Consider the following 19534-nt stretch of genomic DNA (forward strand, 5'->3'; position numbering starts at 1 on the left):
TGTGAACATAGAAGTACTGATGCGTACTGCTGTTGGTACTGCGCGCAATATGCTTGGTTTAGCTGCACAGCACTGCGGGAAATTGGGGTGTCTCGGACGACACTGGCCGATTGACGCAAGCAATGGTGTCTTACGTGACCATATTTGGTCGAGTGAGCACTATGTTTCACGAAACGATTATTTCATCCCAGAACAAAGACAAGCCAGCTTCAAATACGGTCAAAAACAAACCAGAGACAGAAAACACCTTGCCGCGTAATGGTGGCGACATCTAGGTTCTCTAACGGTAAACAAGGCTTCGCAATCGGCTGGAGAGTGGTAGGTTCCTGTGATGTCATTGCAGACAACGAAAACACGTGATTTAGCGTGAAAATCAAAATTCTAACTCAAATTTATGAATTCCATAGTGCATAAAGCGTCACTTGCATCCGGACAAGCGCTTGGGACACTATAAAACATGAAATCTTTCCAATAAAACAAACTTGCATTTTGTCTTCATGCCCCTTTAGGTGGCTCGCGTGCAGCCGGCGGCCACTTTGTTCACGTTTGTGTGTGTGTGTCAGGGGGGGGGGTGCCTCAGGCGTGGCGGAAAGACAGAAATGGTCGAGCAGCGCGACAGCGAGCACATCAAGCTGAACGTGCGGTTGTCACGGTGTGGGAGTGCGGGAAAGAGCGGACGCTCCCGCAAACGGTTCGCGATGTCTAAGGAGGTAAAATCGAAAGCCGAGGCAAACCCCGATAATTGTTGCGAGGTCGGCTGCCGCAACAGTAACAACAAGGCGAAAGAAGCAAATCCATTCGTGAAATTCCACAGATTCCCTACAAAAGGGCACCATGGATCACTGCGGTTCGGAAGGAAAAATAGGCTGGCAAATTTCAGGGGCGTAGCACCTTAAGGCTGAGGCTTGTCCGGCGTCCGGCGTCCGCGCTCACAGCGCAGCACCGTGTAAATCGAAACATCTGCGAACAAAAGGTTCACAAAAGGTTAACAAGAACAAAATAAAAGGTTCACAAAAGGTTAGAGAGAGAGAGAAAGAGAGAGAGAGAGAGAGAGAGAGAGAGAGAGAGAGAGAGAGAGAGCGAGAGAGAGAGAGAGAGAGAGAGATGCACAGCGCTATGCAAATCGAAACATAAAAGGTTCACAAAAGTTAAAGAGAGAAACAAAGGGAGAGAGAGAGAGAGAGTGCTCCTGGACAGACGTGCTGCGCATGCGCGAGGAGAGCATTGGGTTGGATTGAATTTAATTGGATAGAATTGGGTTTAAATTGATTGGATTGGATTAAATTGCATTGTTTTGTATTGGAAATAGTTTTAGCACCACTCTCACGGGTGATTTACGGTAAGAACCATCCCCAGTGCTTCGCCCAGGCGCCATGATTCACTTCGTGGAGATGCGTGATTTTTTTGTTTGTATTTCCGCGCGTTCAGTTTACATTTCCTGTCTTTCAAAATGCGAACTAGTGAGTGTTATAAAATTATTCTATGTCCCCCCCCCCCCCCCCCCGCTTACCCTTATTTAAAAAAAAATGCGTGCTGCTAATGAGCGTCTTCCGCTATGATAAAAGAACTTGGGAGTTGCTTGTGCTTGGCTGGTGACGTTAAATAACGTCCATATATCACAATAGGTTCACATTCTGCATGAATAAAAAAAAAATAGTTTCGACCAATCTGCCTAGCTGTATTGCAAGCTGGGTTCTTCAGGGAATTAAAACGAGTGGATTGCTGTTTGTTCGTTTTTTCCCAAATTAACAAATGCTAGTAATAAAAGAGTTACACACCACACTGTGTTTATTAGTACGAATGAAAAGTTACGCACCACAAGCTATTCTGTTGTTTCAGCGAACTGTCACTGTAACCCATTGTTGGAACTCCAAGCTGGAAAACCTCTGCGACAAACGTTGCGAACAGAAACTCCATCAAGGACAAGCAAAACTGAAATGCGGCGTTGTCAGGTCACCGATTTCTTAGTGTGCACCTTTTTAATGCTTTTTTGTATAACAGGCAGATGATTGATTCAAGAGTCAGAGATAGCATATTAAGCATAATACATCACGTTTATATCACATTCCTTGCAAGCCTCAGGGTACCCGAGCCCCATAAAATCCCGATGACCGAATCGCGAACACGCGAAGGAAGGAACAAACAAGAGAAAAAAAATTAGCAGTGGCTTAGCTCGGCTATGCCAGGATATTCGTAGCGTAAGCTACATTAGCTGATTGTCATGTTTACTGGTGCTGAAAGGATTTCCAATCTAATCCTATCCAATGAAATGTAATCCAGTCCGGTGCAGTCCAGTACAGTCCAGTCACTGCTCCTCGCGCATGCGCAGCACGGCTATGGTGGCTAGCCACCCTAGTACGGCTCTCCAGGAGCCATAGAGTTTCTTAGTAAGTATACTAGAGAGGAAACTGCGCCTCGTAAGCCATGTCGTCGTGGGGGTTCATGGGAGAACATCCTTTTTGGCTTGGGCTTGGCATGACAACTGGATTCTTAAGCGGTTTTTGGGATTTGCTTTCTTCACTATGCATTCACGCGTTTACGAGCTACAAGGAAGCCGAAATCCTCCCGTTTCTGTGGTAGCCGTGTCCAGTGAAACAGCAGGCAATGCGTGATCGCACCTGACGTTGCTCATGCCGCAGTCGAAGGACGTATGACTGAGCGGGTAATATGCCACCGCGAAATTTGTAGCCGACGAAAAGAAGAAACAAATCGTACTTCGCCGAAGTCAAGATACGGCAGATACGGGCGCTTGTTTGCGTCCTATCTTGTCATCGTCCACGACTGTTTAACGCAATTTTTTTATTTTTCTTGTTATACTAGCTGGCGGTAGCGGTGCACCGGTTCACCACGAAGGCAACGTTTTCATAGGCACGCTCAAAAAACTTTCCAAACTCTTCAAACAACTTATTATTTGAAATAATGGTAAAATTAATAAAATCACATTCTCTAATGAGTTACCGCCCAAATAATAACATTGTTCGAAACTACAACCTTGGCCTGCGGAATAGCAGGCACAACCGTTCCCGCAAAAATACGCTTTACTTCTTTTTTGCTTAGTTTTAAAACAACCTGTTTTTATTTTACACTTACATAATTGAACACTATTCTTCGCGTTTTTGTGGCACTTTGTTTAAATTTGCGGTCACTAAAACGTTTCAATCCAAGCCAATGCTGAAACTAAGGCGAGCGCGATGTATAATGGCGGTCCATGACGACACAGACGACCTTGATGTGAGCGGCATAGACGCTAGCGCCAGATTCCTCTCTAGTGTATACTGTAAGAAACTCTATGCCAGGAGCCACGCGAAATGGTTATCAAGCGGCTCCGGCGCAGCGTCAGACTTGGCTACTGCGCAACAGCTGGAAGTGCCAGTGCGTCTGCCGCGGCTATGACGTGACTCCTCTGGAATGAGCTGACCGGCGAATGTGCAGACCCAATTCTCTACAAGCTCGTACTCCAGTTGGGTTCGATTTCCCATCCAATACAATCCAACTTAATCTAATCCAATCCAAATATAACAAAACCCTATCCAACCCAACCCAATACAATTCAATCCTCCTCGCGCTTGCGCAGAACGGCCCTTCAAGGTCCACGCGAAACTGCTTAACGTCGGCCAATGTAGCCTACGCTACTCAATCCGCGGTGACAAGCTGCACAGCTGTCGCCTTGCTGACGAAAAGACGACAGCCCACGACTACCGAACAACGCGTTTCCTCTCTTGAAATCGCCGGGCCAGTCTGCCGGTCGAGCGGCGCGTAGCAGACGACGCGTCTCTAGCAGACAAGACAAACGCCGAGAAAAGTTATCTCCGTAACTACTGTACGTTTAAACCAAACTTGCTGGACACGTGCTGACGCGTAGGGTTTTACAAGTCCAAAGAAAATTTTACCCAGAGCTCGTCTTATACCAAGAAAAATAATACAGCACGCTTGCAGCGAAAAAATTGGACGTGTATATGCTCCTTTCGTTGAAAATGTCGACGTTCGTCCACATTTGCCAAGTAAATACCCCCTTTGCTTTGCCGCTCACCTCTCATGCTATTCCTCTCCCGTCAAGCTCCTGCCAAAGGAAACACGCTGGAGGTTTTCTCAAGTCAACGTAAATTCACCGCGTCCCACTGCTCCAGTCCGGGTGCCTTGATGCCAGCGCTGCCGTACGGCGGAGACGCGCGTTAATCGAGGCGCCCTGCTTCAACGTTTACAGAACCACGTTGCTATACTCAACGTGCGTTTCAAGCAGAACGTGTAGCCAATCTAGTGGAACGTTTTGTAACTGTTGCCGCTTGATTTCGTATAATGCCGCCAGAAGCTATAGTGGTGCGGGCGGCAGCAGACGACGGAGTGAAGTTGTTTTTTCTTTGGTGTATGTAGTAATTCATTTCGCAAAAATCAAACATCTATGAATTGTTTTTATAAAGAACACTGCAAACATCGCTTAGGTATTGTTTTTATGTCTTGTATTTGCGTGTACCTTGTTCTTGTCCAACAACGTTGACAAGTATGAACATGAAAACCGGACGTAGACGTTTAGATTTGGCTGTGTCCATATAAGACTATTGCGCCGATTTTGTGTTAATTTGGCCGGGTGGCTGATTCGAGTTACAGACAGACAGACGAAAATTTCTGGTCATAAGTAGCCCAAGAAAGACTGTCGTCTTTGAAAGCACGTGTCAATGTGGCTGCAGCCCCCGCGCACTCTAGGAGAGGGGTAGGGCCAGTAACAAAGCTACGCTTTTTTCAGTGACGCTGGGAGAGGGCAGAGCTCTGGGAGAAGTGAGACTGCAGCGCTCTCGGGCGATCGTTCGGTAGCCTCTAAAGCGGCTGGCTTGGAGCGCCAACAGGCGTGCACAGGAAATGACCGTCCAGCCGGCCCGGCCGACCAGTCTGCAGAACCGGTCTTCCGCCCCCGTCTGGCTCACGTTCGCCTGCGCGTCGCTCCTCGTCTCCGCAGCATGCCGACGCGATGTGTGGCCGTGGGCTGCCCGAACACGTACGAAACGCCGGGTATCAGCTTCCACACTTTTCCGAAGTGCGAGGAGACGCGAACACTGTGGCTGCAAGCTCTCAACAGGCGCGACAAATGGCGGCCGACCAACACCAGCACGGTCTGCTCGGCTCACTTCAGACGAGAAGACTTCGAGCACGACCCCCGGCTGGAATCGCAAGTGTCCTGCAGGATCAGGAGGAAGCTGAAACCTGACGTTGTCCCGAGCCTCTTCGCCCTCAGCGGTCTGCATGAACGCAGCCGCGCTGCGAGAGCCAAGTACCGGCGCGTCGAGGTGAAACTGTTGACTCTTTACAGAGATTTAACACACCGGGTGGCCCACGAGCAGGTTAGCTGCGGCGGGTAGGGAGACCGACTTCGCTTGCACACGCTGACCCTGCCGGGCGGATCGCCCGTCACGGGACGAATGCGCGCACGCCCGCTCGGGTTCCGGTAGACGTCGCCGATAGCGTAGCGTACGCCACCCGCTATGCTAAGACTCACCATTGAACAAAGTGTACTGTTGGGCGAGTTGGTAGTTCATTGTAAAAGATGCTGCAGCGCGAAATAAAACACGGACACAGAAAGACGACGGGACGAGCGCTGACATCCAACTAAATTTAATACGATGAACCCTGCTGCTTTTATACACATTCTTCATGTTAACATAACTACAAAACAAATTCTAATCTCTAGTATTACACAACCATATCAGCGCGCGTTCAATGCACTTGGCACAATCTATACAAACAAGAAATCACGTCATGCGCAAAGTGCAGCACGTGTTCGAAAGGAAGTCTATCTCGTTTTTTGACAACGCAATAGACGCCCGGCTTACACATTTACTGCCATGCCTTAAAATTTCATGCGCTTCAATAATTTCCCGAGTAGTTTGATAGCCGCTTCTACCTATCAACTCGCACATTTCAAACTGAGGTTTGCATCCACAAGATTTGCAATGCATGGCCAAGAACCCATCGTTTCCTTTTTTGACATTGTTGTCGTGCTGGCTCAATCGGCCATTAAGGCATCTGCCAGTTTGACCGACGTACACAGACCCACATTTCCTCAGTGGCCGTGTTTTATTTTTCGCTGTAGCATCTTTTACAATCACCATTGAAGTTTGCCACGAATTGCATGCACCGTAGCTTCATGTGTACAGACATGAACAAAGGAAAAGCGAAGATAAAAATAGGGGGCGGAACCCGCGAAATAAAAACAAATGTTTCGCGAAAATCACATAGTAACGGACTGGGTATATTTTGTAAAGTGGCATTTCCAAACTTCACAGTTCCGACGCCGGGAGACAATCGGGCTGTCATTGAAAGAAATATCGTGTTTATGTGTTGCCATTACTATTTCCGCATTCAGATTTAATTTGATTGATTGATTGTAGGGTTGAACACGCCGACGCAACGCAAGCGATGAGGCGCGCCGTAGTGGAGGGCTCCGGATTAATTTTGACCACCTGGGGAATCTTTAACGTGCACCGAAACCTCGTACACACGGGCGTTCTTGCTATTCGCCTGCATCAGAAAAGCAGATTTAATTTGTCTATGACTGTACGTGCGCCTGTATGTAGGTTAGTGCTCATTATATCTTTTACTGTGAGGCACTTAACGACGAAAACAGTACTAATGTCTACAGGGTGTTTCAACTAACTTCAAAATATACCGAAGATGTACGGAGTTTAAATATATACCGAAGCACTGTAAGACGACAAAACCGAATTCATGTTTCTCACTTTTGTATGTAGTGTCTCAGCGTATTGTTTGTATTTTGCTTAATTAGGTAATTAGTCAATCTTGATTTACGTAGCTTTCGAACCAACGAAGCTAGGGGAAAAAAATCGAATTTGAAAGTTGTGGAGCGGTTTGTAAAGCGTCCGAATGAACAGTTTGTGTCTTTCTACCTATTGAGTATCAGTGTTTTTTCAGCTTCTGAGGATACTCGAGAAATATATATAAAAAACACCACGCGACATGCCGGCTTGCGCGTCATGATTGCAGTGCTCCCAAACGTTCCGCGCACAAACAGCCATAGGCGCGCTGCCGCTTAAAAGCCCCATTAAATGATTAAAAGCCGGTCGTGCTTCAAAGGCAACAATGCAGCAACGTAGGCGTTGGCTGTGCCATTTACGCCTGCGATGTGCTTTTCTCGCGACAGACAGATCGTCAGTTGCGATAAGCAGACACAGCGGTTATTGCTTGTACTGCCGGAAGCGACAGGTTGGTCATATGCCGGGCGCTTTTAAAGACGATAGTCTTTCTTGGGCTTCTTAAACCCAGAAATTTTGGTCTGTCTGTCTGTCTGTCTGTCTGTGACTCGATTCAGCCACCCGGTCATAGTGAAGCGGAAGGTGCGCAATAGTCTTATATACCCACACCCAAATCTAAACGCCTAAGTCCGGTGTTAATGTTCATATTTGTCAACATTGTTGAACAAGAACAAGACATTACGCAAATACAAGGCAGAAAATCAATACATAAGCGATATTTACAGTGTTCCTTCGTTAAAAATTCACGGATACTTGGTTTTCGCGATGCAAATGAAATAATACATCTGCTGCAGAAACCCATCACCTGCTGTTGCCCGCGCTACCTGGCGGCATTTAAAAAATCAAACGGTGACAGCAACGAAAGGTTCCACTAGATAGGTTCCACGTCCTGCTTGGAACGCTCGTGGAGCAGCGCATCGTGGTTCTATTAACGTTGTAATAGGGCGCCTCGATTCACGAGCGTGTAATGGCCGCTTTTGTCCAACACCGCTACTGTTGCACGATGAGTCCGGAGATGAAGCACTAGAAGGTTTCAGAGGTTCAAAGGTTATTTGGTTTAATGATTGGCGCGTAGATTTAAAACATAGAGTCAAAACGTTACAACAGTTACATAAAAATAGGAGAAAAAATGGGGCCAGGGCATTGCCGCGTCCGAACCGTTTTCACACAAATCACTTGGAAGAAACAGCCCTGGCGGCGGGCACAGAACTCAAAACAACCAGACAACATCAACAGACCTCGGCTTCGCGACACGCGTATGGCAGCGCTGGCATCGGGGAACCCGGCTTAGAGCAGTGGAACGCGGTATATTTAACTTTACTTGAGCAAACGTGTAGCTTGTTATCTTGGGAGGAACGAGACGGGAGAGGTACAGCATGAGAGGTGAGCGGGAAAGAGAAGGGAGGCATTTACTTGCCAGGTGCACCAGTTCACTATCGTCTTTCGTCGACATTTGCAACGAAAGGAGCAGATTAGCGGCCATTTTTTTTAAAGAAGCTGCCCGCCTTTGATTGTTTGGACGCGGAACGTTTGGAGCACTGCATACACGACGCGCAAGCGGGCACGTCGGGTTTTTTTTTTTTAAGTGCGAATGAACTTTATAAGCGACCCCAAACGCCGACGCCGCCGCCGCCGGCGGCGTCCGCAGTCCTCCTCTCTATATATAAAAAAAAAACAACATCCGGCGCCAGGTTTCGATCCGAGGACTTTGCCGCCGCAGCTCGACGCTCTACCGACTAAGCCACGGACGCGACGCTGATATCAGTGTTAGTAACGCACCTTATATCTTTAACGCAGTCCTCCTCTCTATATATAAAAAAAAACAGCATCCGGCGCTAGGTTTCGATCCGAGGACTTTGCCGCCGCAGCGCGACGCTCTACCGACTAAGCCACGGACGCGACGCTGACATCAGTGTTAGTAACGCGCCTTATATCTTTAACGCATTCAAACTACGTCGTCAGCGGCGTGCGTTGGCGACTCAGCGGCGTTATAGCGGCTTGATTACTGCGTGGTGTACACTTGATACTACAAACCCGATGGAAGAGAAGGCGGCGAGGCGGTGGGCTGCGGGGGCCGAGCGCAAGCGCCGCAAGCGGGCCGACAACCGTGCATTCGCACTTTCACATTCTCCCCCTCGGGGAAATGCGGGGGAATTTTTTATTTCGGGGGGTCTTCTGTAAGCTGGAAAACACTAATATTCAATAGAGAGAAACTGTTTATTGGAATGTTTTGCAAACCGTTCCGCAACTAATTGCGATTTTTTCCCTAGCGTTTCTTGGTTAAGAAGTTGCCTAATTAAAATTAACTAATTATCTAATTAAGCAAAATACCAAGAGACACTTCATACAACCGTAAGCAACAAGCAGTTGGTCGCGTCGTCTTATAGTGCATCGGCATATTTTTAAACTATGAGTAAAGTTTGCTGAAACACCCGGCATGTTAGCATGAATTAAGTGCTGCGTTTTTGCTGTATTTCTCTTGTAGAGTTTCTTGAATGTTGGTCACCCACTGTAAGCGCTTCTGTACTCACGTTTTTCTTTTACCCACAAGATAACCTTCGTTAGCGCAGCTTTGATATTTTACAGCTCTGGGCATTTTAAATGCAGAGCATTTCTTCAACTCACGATGTTATGCGTCCGTAACTCGGCGTCCGCACCACGGCAGATGCGCCCTCCCCCGCACTCCTTTTCGCCCTCAACACGCTTGCAACAACAGGTGCAGCGCGCGCTCCGGCGTTGCAAGCACCTAGCAACAGCAGGTGCGGGCGCGACGTGGCGTGACGGTGGCGTGATAGCGCGCTCTCTCTCCTCCTCCTCTCCCTCTACTGCGTTCGTTGGGAATATAAACCCGGGTGTCGGCGCGTCAGCCGCACTCCAGTTCTGCTTCGCTCTCTTCTCGTCGCGGTTGTCGCAGTTGCTAAGCGATGGAAGCAAGACTTTCAACTAGTACCGCGACGCAATCCAACTTCAGCGTCGCGGCACCAGTTCAAGACATCGTGCCATCGTCATCTTCATCTTCGGGATCAACGGCATCGTCGGCGGAAGACAAGGCGGCGAGGCGGCGGGCTGCCGACGCCGAGCGCAAGCGGCGTAAGCGCGCTGCCGACGCCGACCTACGTGCACGAGAAGCCGAGGCGAAGCGTCAACGTCGGGCCGCGGACCCTACGATCGGTCAACGAGACGTGTCTGCGCAACGCCAGCGTCTAGCCGCGGAACCCGAGCGTCGCGAACGAGTGGCGGCAGCGGCTCGTCAGCGTCGGGCCGCGGATCCTTCGATTCGCGAGCGCGACACGGCTTCGAAGCGTCATCGTCGAGCCGCAATTCCGGCGGTACGAGAACGGGAAGCCGCGAGCAAGCGTCGTCGTCGACAGGCCGCACCGGAGGCCGCCCGCGCGCGTCAGCGGGCCGCGCAGGCACGTTACCGAGACTTTGCGCACCCCGACGCGCGGTTCAAGCGCGACTTACTGGACCGTAGCTTCGGGCACAGCTGCGACGTTTGCGACCGGCTGTGGTTCGACAACAACCTGACGGTGGTTGGCAACATGCGGAACGCGACGCATCGGACGAACGCGTTGCGGGTTCTTTGGAGCGCGTTCGTCGTTGACGCCAACGACAGGACCAACTATAACGATAACTCGTTCTCTCTTTCCCCAATCATACCAACAACAACCCTACCACCACCATTACAACACTCATCGCCACCGCCACGCGCGTAACGCCGCTAATGCTCTGCATTTACTCGTGCCCCTCCCGCGGGGGCATGTCGGGGTCAGTTTTAAATGCGAATGCATTTATTAGCCGGGGGTTGTCTTGCTCCGTTGGCCGGCGTGCGCCTGCATTCCTCCAGCGCGAGCGCACGTGAGCGCTCGCCTCGTAGTTCTGCCTTTGTCGTCGTTGTCGTCGTAAATGCGAATGCATTTCTTAGTCGGGGGTGTCGTGCTCCGTCGGCGTGCGCCCGCAGGTGTTATCTCTCCGCGCTCCTCCTCGCCCCTAGCAACAGCTGTGGCGCGCCTAGCAACCGGAGCAGGTGGTAGCTCGGGCGGGAGTAGCGGAGGGCAAGGGGAGGGGAGGAGCGCGCTCGGGCGTGTGAGGGCGCTCGCATCGCGGAGCTCGGCGGGAGAGAGAGCTCGCGCGCGGGGCGGGCGGGTCTCTCTCTCCTCTCCGCGTACCCTCTCTCCGCTCGCTGCGCTCGGAAAATGTATATAAATGCAGCGGAGCGCACGCCTCTCTCCGTTATTGCTTGCCGCAGCGCACTCATCGGTGCACCCAATGCATTCGCATTCCCGCACGATCCCCTTCGGGGAGGTGGGGGGAGTTTTTTTTTTTATTTCGTGGGGATCTTCTGTAAGCTAGAAAACACTAATATTCAATAGAGAGAAACTGTTTATTGGAATGTTTTTCAAACCGTTCCTCAACTAATTGCGATTTTTCCCCTAGCGTTTCTTTGTTAAGAAGTTGCCTAATTAAAATTAACTAATTATCTAATTAAGCCAAATACCAAGAGACACTTCATACAAAAGTGAGCAACATGCAGTTGGTCGCGTCGTTTCAGAGAGCATCGGCATATTTTTAAACTCCGGGTAAAGTTTTCTGAAGCACCCGGCATGTTAGCATGAATTAAGTGCTGCGTTTTTGCTGTATTTCTCTTGTAGAGTTTCTTGAATGTTGGTCACCCACTGTAAGCGCTTCTGTACTCACGTTTTCCTTTTACCTACAAGATAACCTTTGTTAGCGCAGCTTTGATAATTTACAGCTCTGCGCATTTTTTTTCTAACTTGTATATTGTCCAGTTTTGAATTTCTGTTCTGTGACTGCGCATAATCTTTGTTAATCACCAGCTGTCCCAGCTGCAGTGTTCGTAACTATAGGACCCCTGTCTGTGTATCACAGTTATGCAATTTATTAGTTTGCCGGATGAGCTGAAACTCGGCATCGCTATGAGGTTCGCTTAAGGGTTTTTGTCCACTCGTAGGTCTGGAAGTCCGCTCTGGTGCCCCCGTCAGAACGAGGCTCACTTACAGACGCTGTGGACAGCAACAGTCGTGAGGAAGCACATGAATTGAAGGGTCCTGGCGTCAGCTTTCCTGGTGAGCTTAGCGGCTCTGCAGTACCAGAAACTAGTAAGTCACGCAATAGCAGCGGTATTTGTTGACACACGCGAATTGTTTCTCAGCGTCCACTATTTAACGTTTTTTTAGGGGTGAAGCACCTTAAGGCCGAGGCTTGTCCGGCGTCCGGCGTCCGTGCTCAGAGCACAGCACCGTGTAAATCGAAACATCTGTGAAAAGGTTCAGAAAAGGTTAACAAGAACAAAATAAAAGGTTCACAAAAGGTTAGAGGGACAGAGAGAGGGAGAGAGTGCTCTTGGAGAGCCGTGCTGCGCATGCGCGAGGAGCATTGGATTGTATTGAATTGAATTGAACTTGTATTGGATTGGATTGAAATGGATTGGATTGGATTGGAATAAATTGAATTGTATTGGATGGGATTGGAGATAGTTTTAGCAGCAGTAAGCATTTTCGGGGGTGATTTACGGTAAGAACGATCCCAGTACTTTGTCCACTCGTCATGATCGACTTCGGGGAGATGCGTGAATTTTTTTGATTATGACAATGGTTTAGATAAGTTGCAGTCCTCTGTTGTAGGGGAAACGTGCCCGTGCAGCACCTGCTAAAGTAAGCCATGGAGACAAGATACAAGTTTGGTGCACCAAAAAGACTACTTTGTGAATGGCAATAGCAATAATGCCGATTTTATCTCATGCATCAAATAAATAAGGAAGATAGAGAGAAAAAGTGGAGCGGAGGCGATTTCCTATCCACTTTCCTGTGATTGTTGTGACGTCACAAAATCTTGCCCGTGTGATTGGGTGACCAAAGCAACCGCCAAGAAACATCACTGGGGATTGTAGTATGGCCTGTAGCTCCGTTTTATGGCATCACTGCAATGCTAACGCGCAGGCAACACACTGAAATCTGTGATTTAATTCTGGTCCATATTTTTATTTTTATTTATTTACTTATTTATTTATTTATTTACAAGGACTTCCGACCTCTAGCACATGGTTCTTAGCAGGAGGGGGCGGTAAAAAGACCGAAAAAAAAAATACACGCGACACGAACAAGCAAAGAGAGGAAGTATGCGGCAATACTGTGAAAGGTATTGCTGCATTGGTATTGCCACCGGTATTGCCACAGTGTATTGTATTGCTGAGGAACGGTATTGCCACAGTGTCGCCATACTGCGACACTGTGAAAGGTATATGTGGAATGATATCACTGTAGGCACAATATTAAAAGGACACAAAAAGGCGCACAAACGACAGCAAAAGCGATATTTCAGAGTGGCACACGCACGCATATAAAATAACTTTACTCAAAAAAAGCAACGTACTGCAATGCGACAAGATAAGGGTATATGTTGAGGCAGAGATGTGATCCCCACAGAACGCGGCAAAGTTAGCAAGAAATGTATATGCTACAAAAAGTTGCAACTTTAAAAAAAATAAAAGAAGAAAGCAAGACGTTTCAAATGTCTGGAGAGGAGGAGAGAAGTTGAGAAAGCTTTAACGGACACTGAATAGGTTAGCCCCACAAACGGCGGGGCTTGCTACTTCAGATGGGGTGAACATAGTGAGGGGAAAAAAGAAAAGAAAAGGGGAAGAACTACGCAGCAACAATGAATAATAGGGAGAAGAAAATAAAATCGATTCGGAAGGCGGAGAAAATTTACAACACTAGGAGGAAAAAAAATCTGAGGATCCCATGGTTAGAGAACCTCGATTAATCCAGAGTCATACAAAAAAGTTAGAAGAGCCTTTTTCCCTCGCGCAGCGTCAGCGTGATTTTGCCACGGACCAAGAAAGTGATACAGCTCTGAAGAGTTTCCGCGTAGCAGTCGCACGAGAATTCTTTTCGCTGTTTCACGTCGAGTTTTATGCTGCGGGCAGCAACACAAGACATGCCGTATGTCTTCTCTCGCAGAGCACAAAGAGCACAATGGCGAGTCCGCCCAGCCTATTTTAAAAAGAAAACTACCTGTGAAGGCTAAGGCGCAGTCGGTGAAGGACACCCTCTCTTTGCTTTTGTAGGCCTCGCGGAAACTGGAAATTGCACATAGGGTCAATCGCGTGCAGAGTCAAGGGGATCCTAAGAGGGTCCTGCCAAACTGGCAACTGCAGTTTCTATCCCAGTACATTCACAGCCGTACTTCCGTCTTGTCTGGAATACGGTATTCAAATAGACACAAGCAGATTGTGCGCCTCCTTCGCTGCTGCGTCAAAGACGACGTTCCCCTGGATATCGGAATGATCTGGCAGCCATTGAAGCGAGATGCGGTGCCCGTCTCGTAGCCCTAGTGTGTGCAATGCGTTTACCTCACGCACAAGTTGGCCGCAGCGGTGGGATAGCTTCATCAGTGCTTGCAAGGCAGGCCGCGAGTCGGTAAAGATCACCCTTTGCCGAGCGGGACTGTTGGTAATGTGAAGGAGTGCTGCCCTAATAACAGCTAACTCAGTGAAGGTGAACGACGTCTTTTGACTGAGTTTCTCCTTCACATTTAGTCCCACCGACGGACCCACACTCTAATAGCTGACGAGTCAGACTTCACGGACCCGTCTATATATACTTGAACGGTTCCAAGATAACGTGAGCTGATATGCTCCAGCGTGATGTATCGCACGGCCAGCTCAGGCAGAAATGATTTCTTGCAAATACTTGGTATGGTGAGGCATATATCCCATGGTGCAACTTTCCATGGCGGAAAGGCAGGCTTGCTTGGGCGTTCGAAGTTGGCCGGTAGGAGGCTCCGTACATGAGGGCAAGACACCTCTGCTAGAGGATGGTCAGCACACCGGGTTACGTGACGGAGGATGTTGCGAAGGGACTCTTGAGCTTAGAGTGTCTGGGCGGACATACACCTTGCTTCGCAGAGAGTTCCACTCGTGGTTGTGCACCTTGGAAGGTCCAGGCAGATGCGCAGAACTTGAGCCTGTGCACACTCTAGCACTCTGAAGTTTGTCTTAGACAAACCAATCAGCGAAGGAAGGCCGCATCCCCAGGATTGAGGGACACGCGCCGCGGAAACATGACTGCGCCCCTCTCCCGGCGCTTCGCCCGTCCGGGGCGTAACTGAATGGGGCAGAAAAAAGAAACGGCCGCCGTTTAATAACGAAGACAGCTAGGAAAATCGACTCCGTAATATCCGTAGCACGGCTCTAGCGGCACGCCGTGGCAAAATATTGGGCTTGTACGACTAACTTACGAGGTTCCCAGGCCATCTAAACTTTTTCTGCTGCGGCCTATGAGAACAGGCTGGATTTCAGGTCGTTCCGCACTAGTTAACACAAAATTGTGGCGCTCAGAAAACAGATAGAAAAAACCACTCCCGGGTTTGCGTACTTCAGGTTGTGGGCTACAAACCCTTTATTGCAGATTTCTTGCAACGTTGTTTGTGTAGGTTCCCTGCAACACTGTTCATGGCCGGGGTGAGGCGTATTGCCACAAACTTCGAAAAACTGACGCTAGGTGGCGCCCCCATCCCCCTCCTTTTTCCTGGAAGGAGTGGGGAGGAGGACCGTCTCCACCCGAACACTCGCCTCTTCTCAGCGGAACCAGGGAGGGTTCCCATCTGTTGTCGCTAAGAGTAACAAAGAGGCAGTCGGTAGTGTGCGCGAGGACGAACAAGGCCTGCTCCCCTGGTTTATCCCAAGGAAGTGGGGGAGATAATTGCTGCCACTGAAAAGGTTTGGCTGACTGTCCTAAACCCCTTCCCCCCCCCTCCTCATTTTTAGCCTGCGCAGAGCAAACAAAGCGTGCTCCCCTGGTTTTTTTGCGGGGGGGGGGGGGGGGGGGCGGGGAGGGGGGGAGGGGGAGGGAAGACTTTCCAGCACAAGAACTGTGCCTGAAGGACCTACGACGTGTCCACACGCGCTACTGTGTACAGTTTTTGCTTCTTCGTTTTCTTTCTTTTTTTCTGAGGTGGCAAGTAACGCTATGTTAGTAGGGTGTCAAATGTGAAAATAGGTCATCCGCACGGTTTCCTGCAGTGATGCGTTAAATGGTGTAAAACGTACATGTTTGCGCGCAGGTATGCCATTTTGTCTTTTTTTACATACGGATTAGTGTGAATGTATTTGTAATCTGTTTAGCGTTTTCTCTTCTTTTGCTGTATTGTGTTTTTCTTATGTATACAGGTTATCATGCCGTCCTTGTTACTGTATATATCTATTCCCACACATGCCTAAGGCCTGGCACTCAGGCTGGACGTATGAAATAAATAGTAAATAAATAAAAATAAAGCACCATCTTCAAGTTTCTGAGACTGAAATTATGGCGCAAGGGGGGTTGCCAAGAGCTGAACGAACGCCGCTTTTTTAACGCTATTTCATCGAAGCGGCGTCCGTTTTATCAAAAATCGTTTTCTCGAATGCCGGTTTATAGATTCACCAACGTTCGTTGGTTTTTTTCGTTTTAATTGTTATTTTATTCAATTTATGTACCATTCATCCCAATGCTATTTAAACGCTTTTTACGAGAGGGAATATATTAATTAGAGGTGTGTTCCAGTTTAATTAATTGTTTTTCAGCCTTTTGAAAATTCCCAGTATATTGTCGTAGTTTCGCAGTTTTTTTCCCACAGCTTTTTGTTCAATATTTGTTGCCTTTAAGCTTTGCGAATTTTCTCATTCTTGTGTGCGCTCTGGAGAATTTGTTTGATATTTTGTTAATTGTAAATATTAAAATTGTGGCCGCGCTCCACTGCTTCCAAGGCGCTTCCATCAGAACATCACCAGTTAAAAACTGATATGCGTTAAAAACGGTTATAAAAAGTATAAACGACGCCGTAAGAAGCATACATATACGTGAAAATGTCAATGGCGCTTAACCGAAATGGAAGCAATTATACATTTACAGCACACTGTTACAGTTAAAGTGTCGTGAATTATACGAACGCAATGGTAGTGCTGCACCTGAAATTAACCCCAATGTTGAGAATTGATGTTTGCGATTCCAAGTTACTACTATTTAGACGCCTATGAACGGCCCATTTTAGACGGGTGTAGTACATTTCGATGTACTGGGACATTTCAATGCGGGATGTTACGGTGCAAGCATTCCGGTGCACCGACATTTTCGTACGCGAACTTTTCTGCGAACGGATTTGTGTGCTTATTTGTGTGAAACTTTCGGCAACTTATTATTTGCGTCGGTATTAGGTTATGGATGACTGTGTACGCACTGATTGCATCGTTTGTGTTTATGCTTTGAAAGTTTTCGGTCAGAATTTGAGATTTGTTAGAGCTTTTTTTAATAACTCCTTTAGGCAATACCAATTATTATGTATCTTATTTTTTGCTAGGGGCGCGGGCGAGGGTTCAGAAAGTCACAAAAAGAGCAGCTTCTTGCCGCCTTGTGTGGCGCCTTGCATCTGCGCAAAAAGAGATATTTAACGATGTTACGGCACATATAATGTTACACTGACGTCGAAAGGGAAAAATTATGCAGCTCTTAAAGCTTTATGCTGTCGTTCATGAAACTTTGTGTAAATGAGCTGAAGAAACGGTTCCGGTGCATCAAGTGGTTTTTATTAAGACTTGTAACAAATAAAACTTGCTCAAACGTAGGCACTTCCAAAAAAAAAAAAAAAGACGTATATTGCTAAGCTTGCGCACCAAGCTTCTGAACTGTGCCTTTTCTGTGCACCCTTCGGTGCCACACACAATAATTGCAGCCCTCTTTCCTAGGTGTAAATTCCGAGGACACCTAAGCACTTTTTTATGATACAGTGATTGAGAAAGCATTAGTGTCCAGTTGCCGAACGTGCACTCTCAATCGTCCTTTTTTCTTTTCTGTCTGTCTATCTCTCCATCTGTCACTCGATTCAGCCGCTGGGCCAAACATGAAACAATGCTGGAACAAGGAGTATATATAGGTAAAACCGTCCCAAGCTACTGAACCTGGCGGAGTGCATATATTTCTACGTGTCAATAGTGTTCAGAAGAAAAACTTGGCCGCGTATCTGCTCGCTTCGCTGCAAATGTCGTCGAAAGGCGATAGTCTTCTGCAGCCCCTGCCCTCTCATACATTCTCCTCCCCCCTCACTCCTCGCGCGTCTGACGCGATGAAGGTTAGCTAAATTAAATCCACTTTTCCCGCGCCGCAAGGCTCGCACGCCATCTGTTGGAACCTTTGCTACTGTTCGGCTTGGGGTTGCGCTCGAGCTCGAGGCTCGGGTGCCAGCTTCTTTTTGTATTTTTTGGTCAAAACATTGTTTTAAAGCCTCTTTTTTAAATTTGCTATCGTGAAAACCAAGGCCACGTCTATTCTTATTTAAAAGAACGCGCGTAATCCCGGTTATGTGCTTACATTTTGCCTCAAATGTACCTGGGGTTTCCTTCGCGCCATATTATTGGGACATGTATGACAAATCTTGGCAGTTTTAGAAGTTTGGAACGGTTTTGCGTATATAAGCGTCTTGTTTAATAATAACTATAACTTTTGGACCGGTGGCTGAATCGGTGCCGTCCACCGGGCGGGCGCCCTAACATCTGTGCTTCGTGCTCGCCAAATAAAGATATATCAATAAATCAATCGCGTTTAAGTAGCCCAAGAAAGACTATCCTCTTTAAAAGAGCATTAGGCATAATTGAGGCAAAACATTAGTGCATAACTGGCCGCAGCAGCGTTCTTTTATTCAAAAATAGACGTGCGATTGGTTTTAATAAAAATGCGGTAAAAGACGGTGTCAAAAACAGGCCAGATAAAAGTAAATAATAAAAGAAAGATGTCTCCTCAAGAGTGAGAGAGAGAAACCTTTATTTGGGGCAAGGCTGGCCCTAGGCCTGTTGGGGGAATAGGATCAAAGGAATAGGTAAGGAAGGGGAGCAGACCGGCCGTTCTATACTGCTCGTGCTAGACCGCTTGTGACTGCGAATACAGCAATTTTGTGAAGGATGGGAGTGTTCACGGAGTGAGGGTCTATGGTTATCGCGGGATCGTTGGTGGGGGCAGAGAAATTTCTATAGCGAGTTAATTTGGGGCAAAACCAAATGAGGTGGTGCAGATCAGCTTTGGTTAGGGAGTGGCAGCTCTTGGAAGCGTAGGTAGAGAAGCCAGGAACCCAGGCGGGGTGAGGTTTTTGAGGCGCTGTTCCAAGAACAATTGAAAGAAAAGGTCCCAACAGGTGGCGCGCGAACCAAGAAAACGAGAGAAAATTGAATCTAATTCATCAAACTTCAATTGCATTAATTATGGGGGAGGCAGGGGGAGAAGAACAGCGTGAGGGGGAGAGGGGAGGATGTTACGAGGCGGGGGCGGCCGAAGGCTATGGTATACATTTGCAGCGAAGCAACCAGATACGCAGCCAATTTCTTATCTTCTCCTCGTGACTATGACTCGGCACATACCCGGGGAACGTACTGTAAATAAAACTACTACTTACAGTACGGTAGCATACCCCATTTCAGGTAGTATGACGGACAGGGCGTTTCACGTAAGAGCGCTAGTCCAAGAATATTGTTCACTGATCATGTCGCACACTGGCCGGTGGTTGAGGCGGGGAGAATTAAAATATTTTAGTGTACGTCTAAAAGAAAAGAAGAACCTACCCGCATTGAGTAGCACCTTTCTTTTCTTGAGCAAAGCTGCCTCAGGGGCTAGCGCGTGCAAGTCGATCCAGCGCGTGCTCTTTTCAGAAGCGTTCTCGTCGGGCCGGCGTGCGTCTTTTTTAGCTTTGGAGGCACCGGAAAGCCCGTTCAGCGGACGCGTCGCACG

At 48.1% G+C, this 19534-nt stretch overlaps 1 protein-coding gene across 2 annotated transcripts in view; it reads left to right on the forward strand.

Moving 5' to 3' along the window:
* Nucleotides 1-4740: 4740 nt before the first annotated feature.
* The window catches only part of LOC144161908 (peroxynitrite isomerase THAP4-like), a 36152-nt gene continuing 21358 nt past the window's right edge, over nucleotides 4741-19534 (forward strand). The window contains exons 1-2 of one of the 2 annotated variants that reach the window (XM_077692465.1): nucleotides 4741-5279; nucleotides 11734-11848. In XM_077692465.1, the coding sequence (XP_077548591.1) occupies nucleotides 4953-5279; nucleotides 11734-11848 (442 nt within the window). In that variant the 5' untranslated portion in view covers nucleotides 4741-4952. Of the gene's footprint in view, nucleotides 5280-11733; nucleotides 11882-19534 lie in introns of both variants that reach the window. The other variant, XM_077692464.1, reaches the window with a different exon arrangement.

Source organism: Haemaphysalis longicornis, unplaced genomic scaffold, assembly GCF_048455015.1.
Source record: "Haemaphysalis longicornis isolate Haplotype H1 unplaced genomic scaffold, Haemaphysalis longicornis Haplotype H1 scaffold_12, whole genome shotgun sequence".
Classification (NCBI taxonomy): Eukaryota; Metazoa; Arthropoda; class Arachnida; order Ixodida; family Ixodidae; genus Haemaphysalis; species Haemaphysalis longicornis.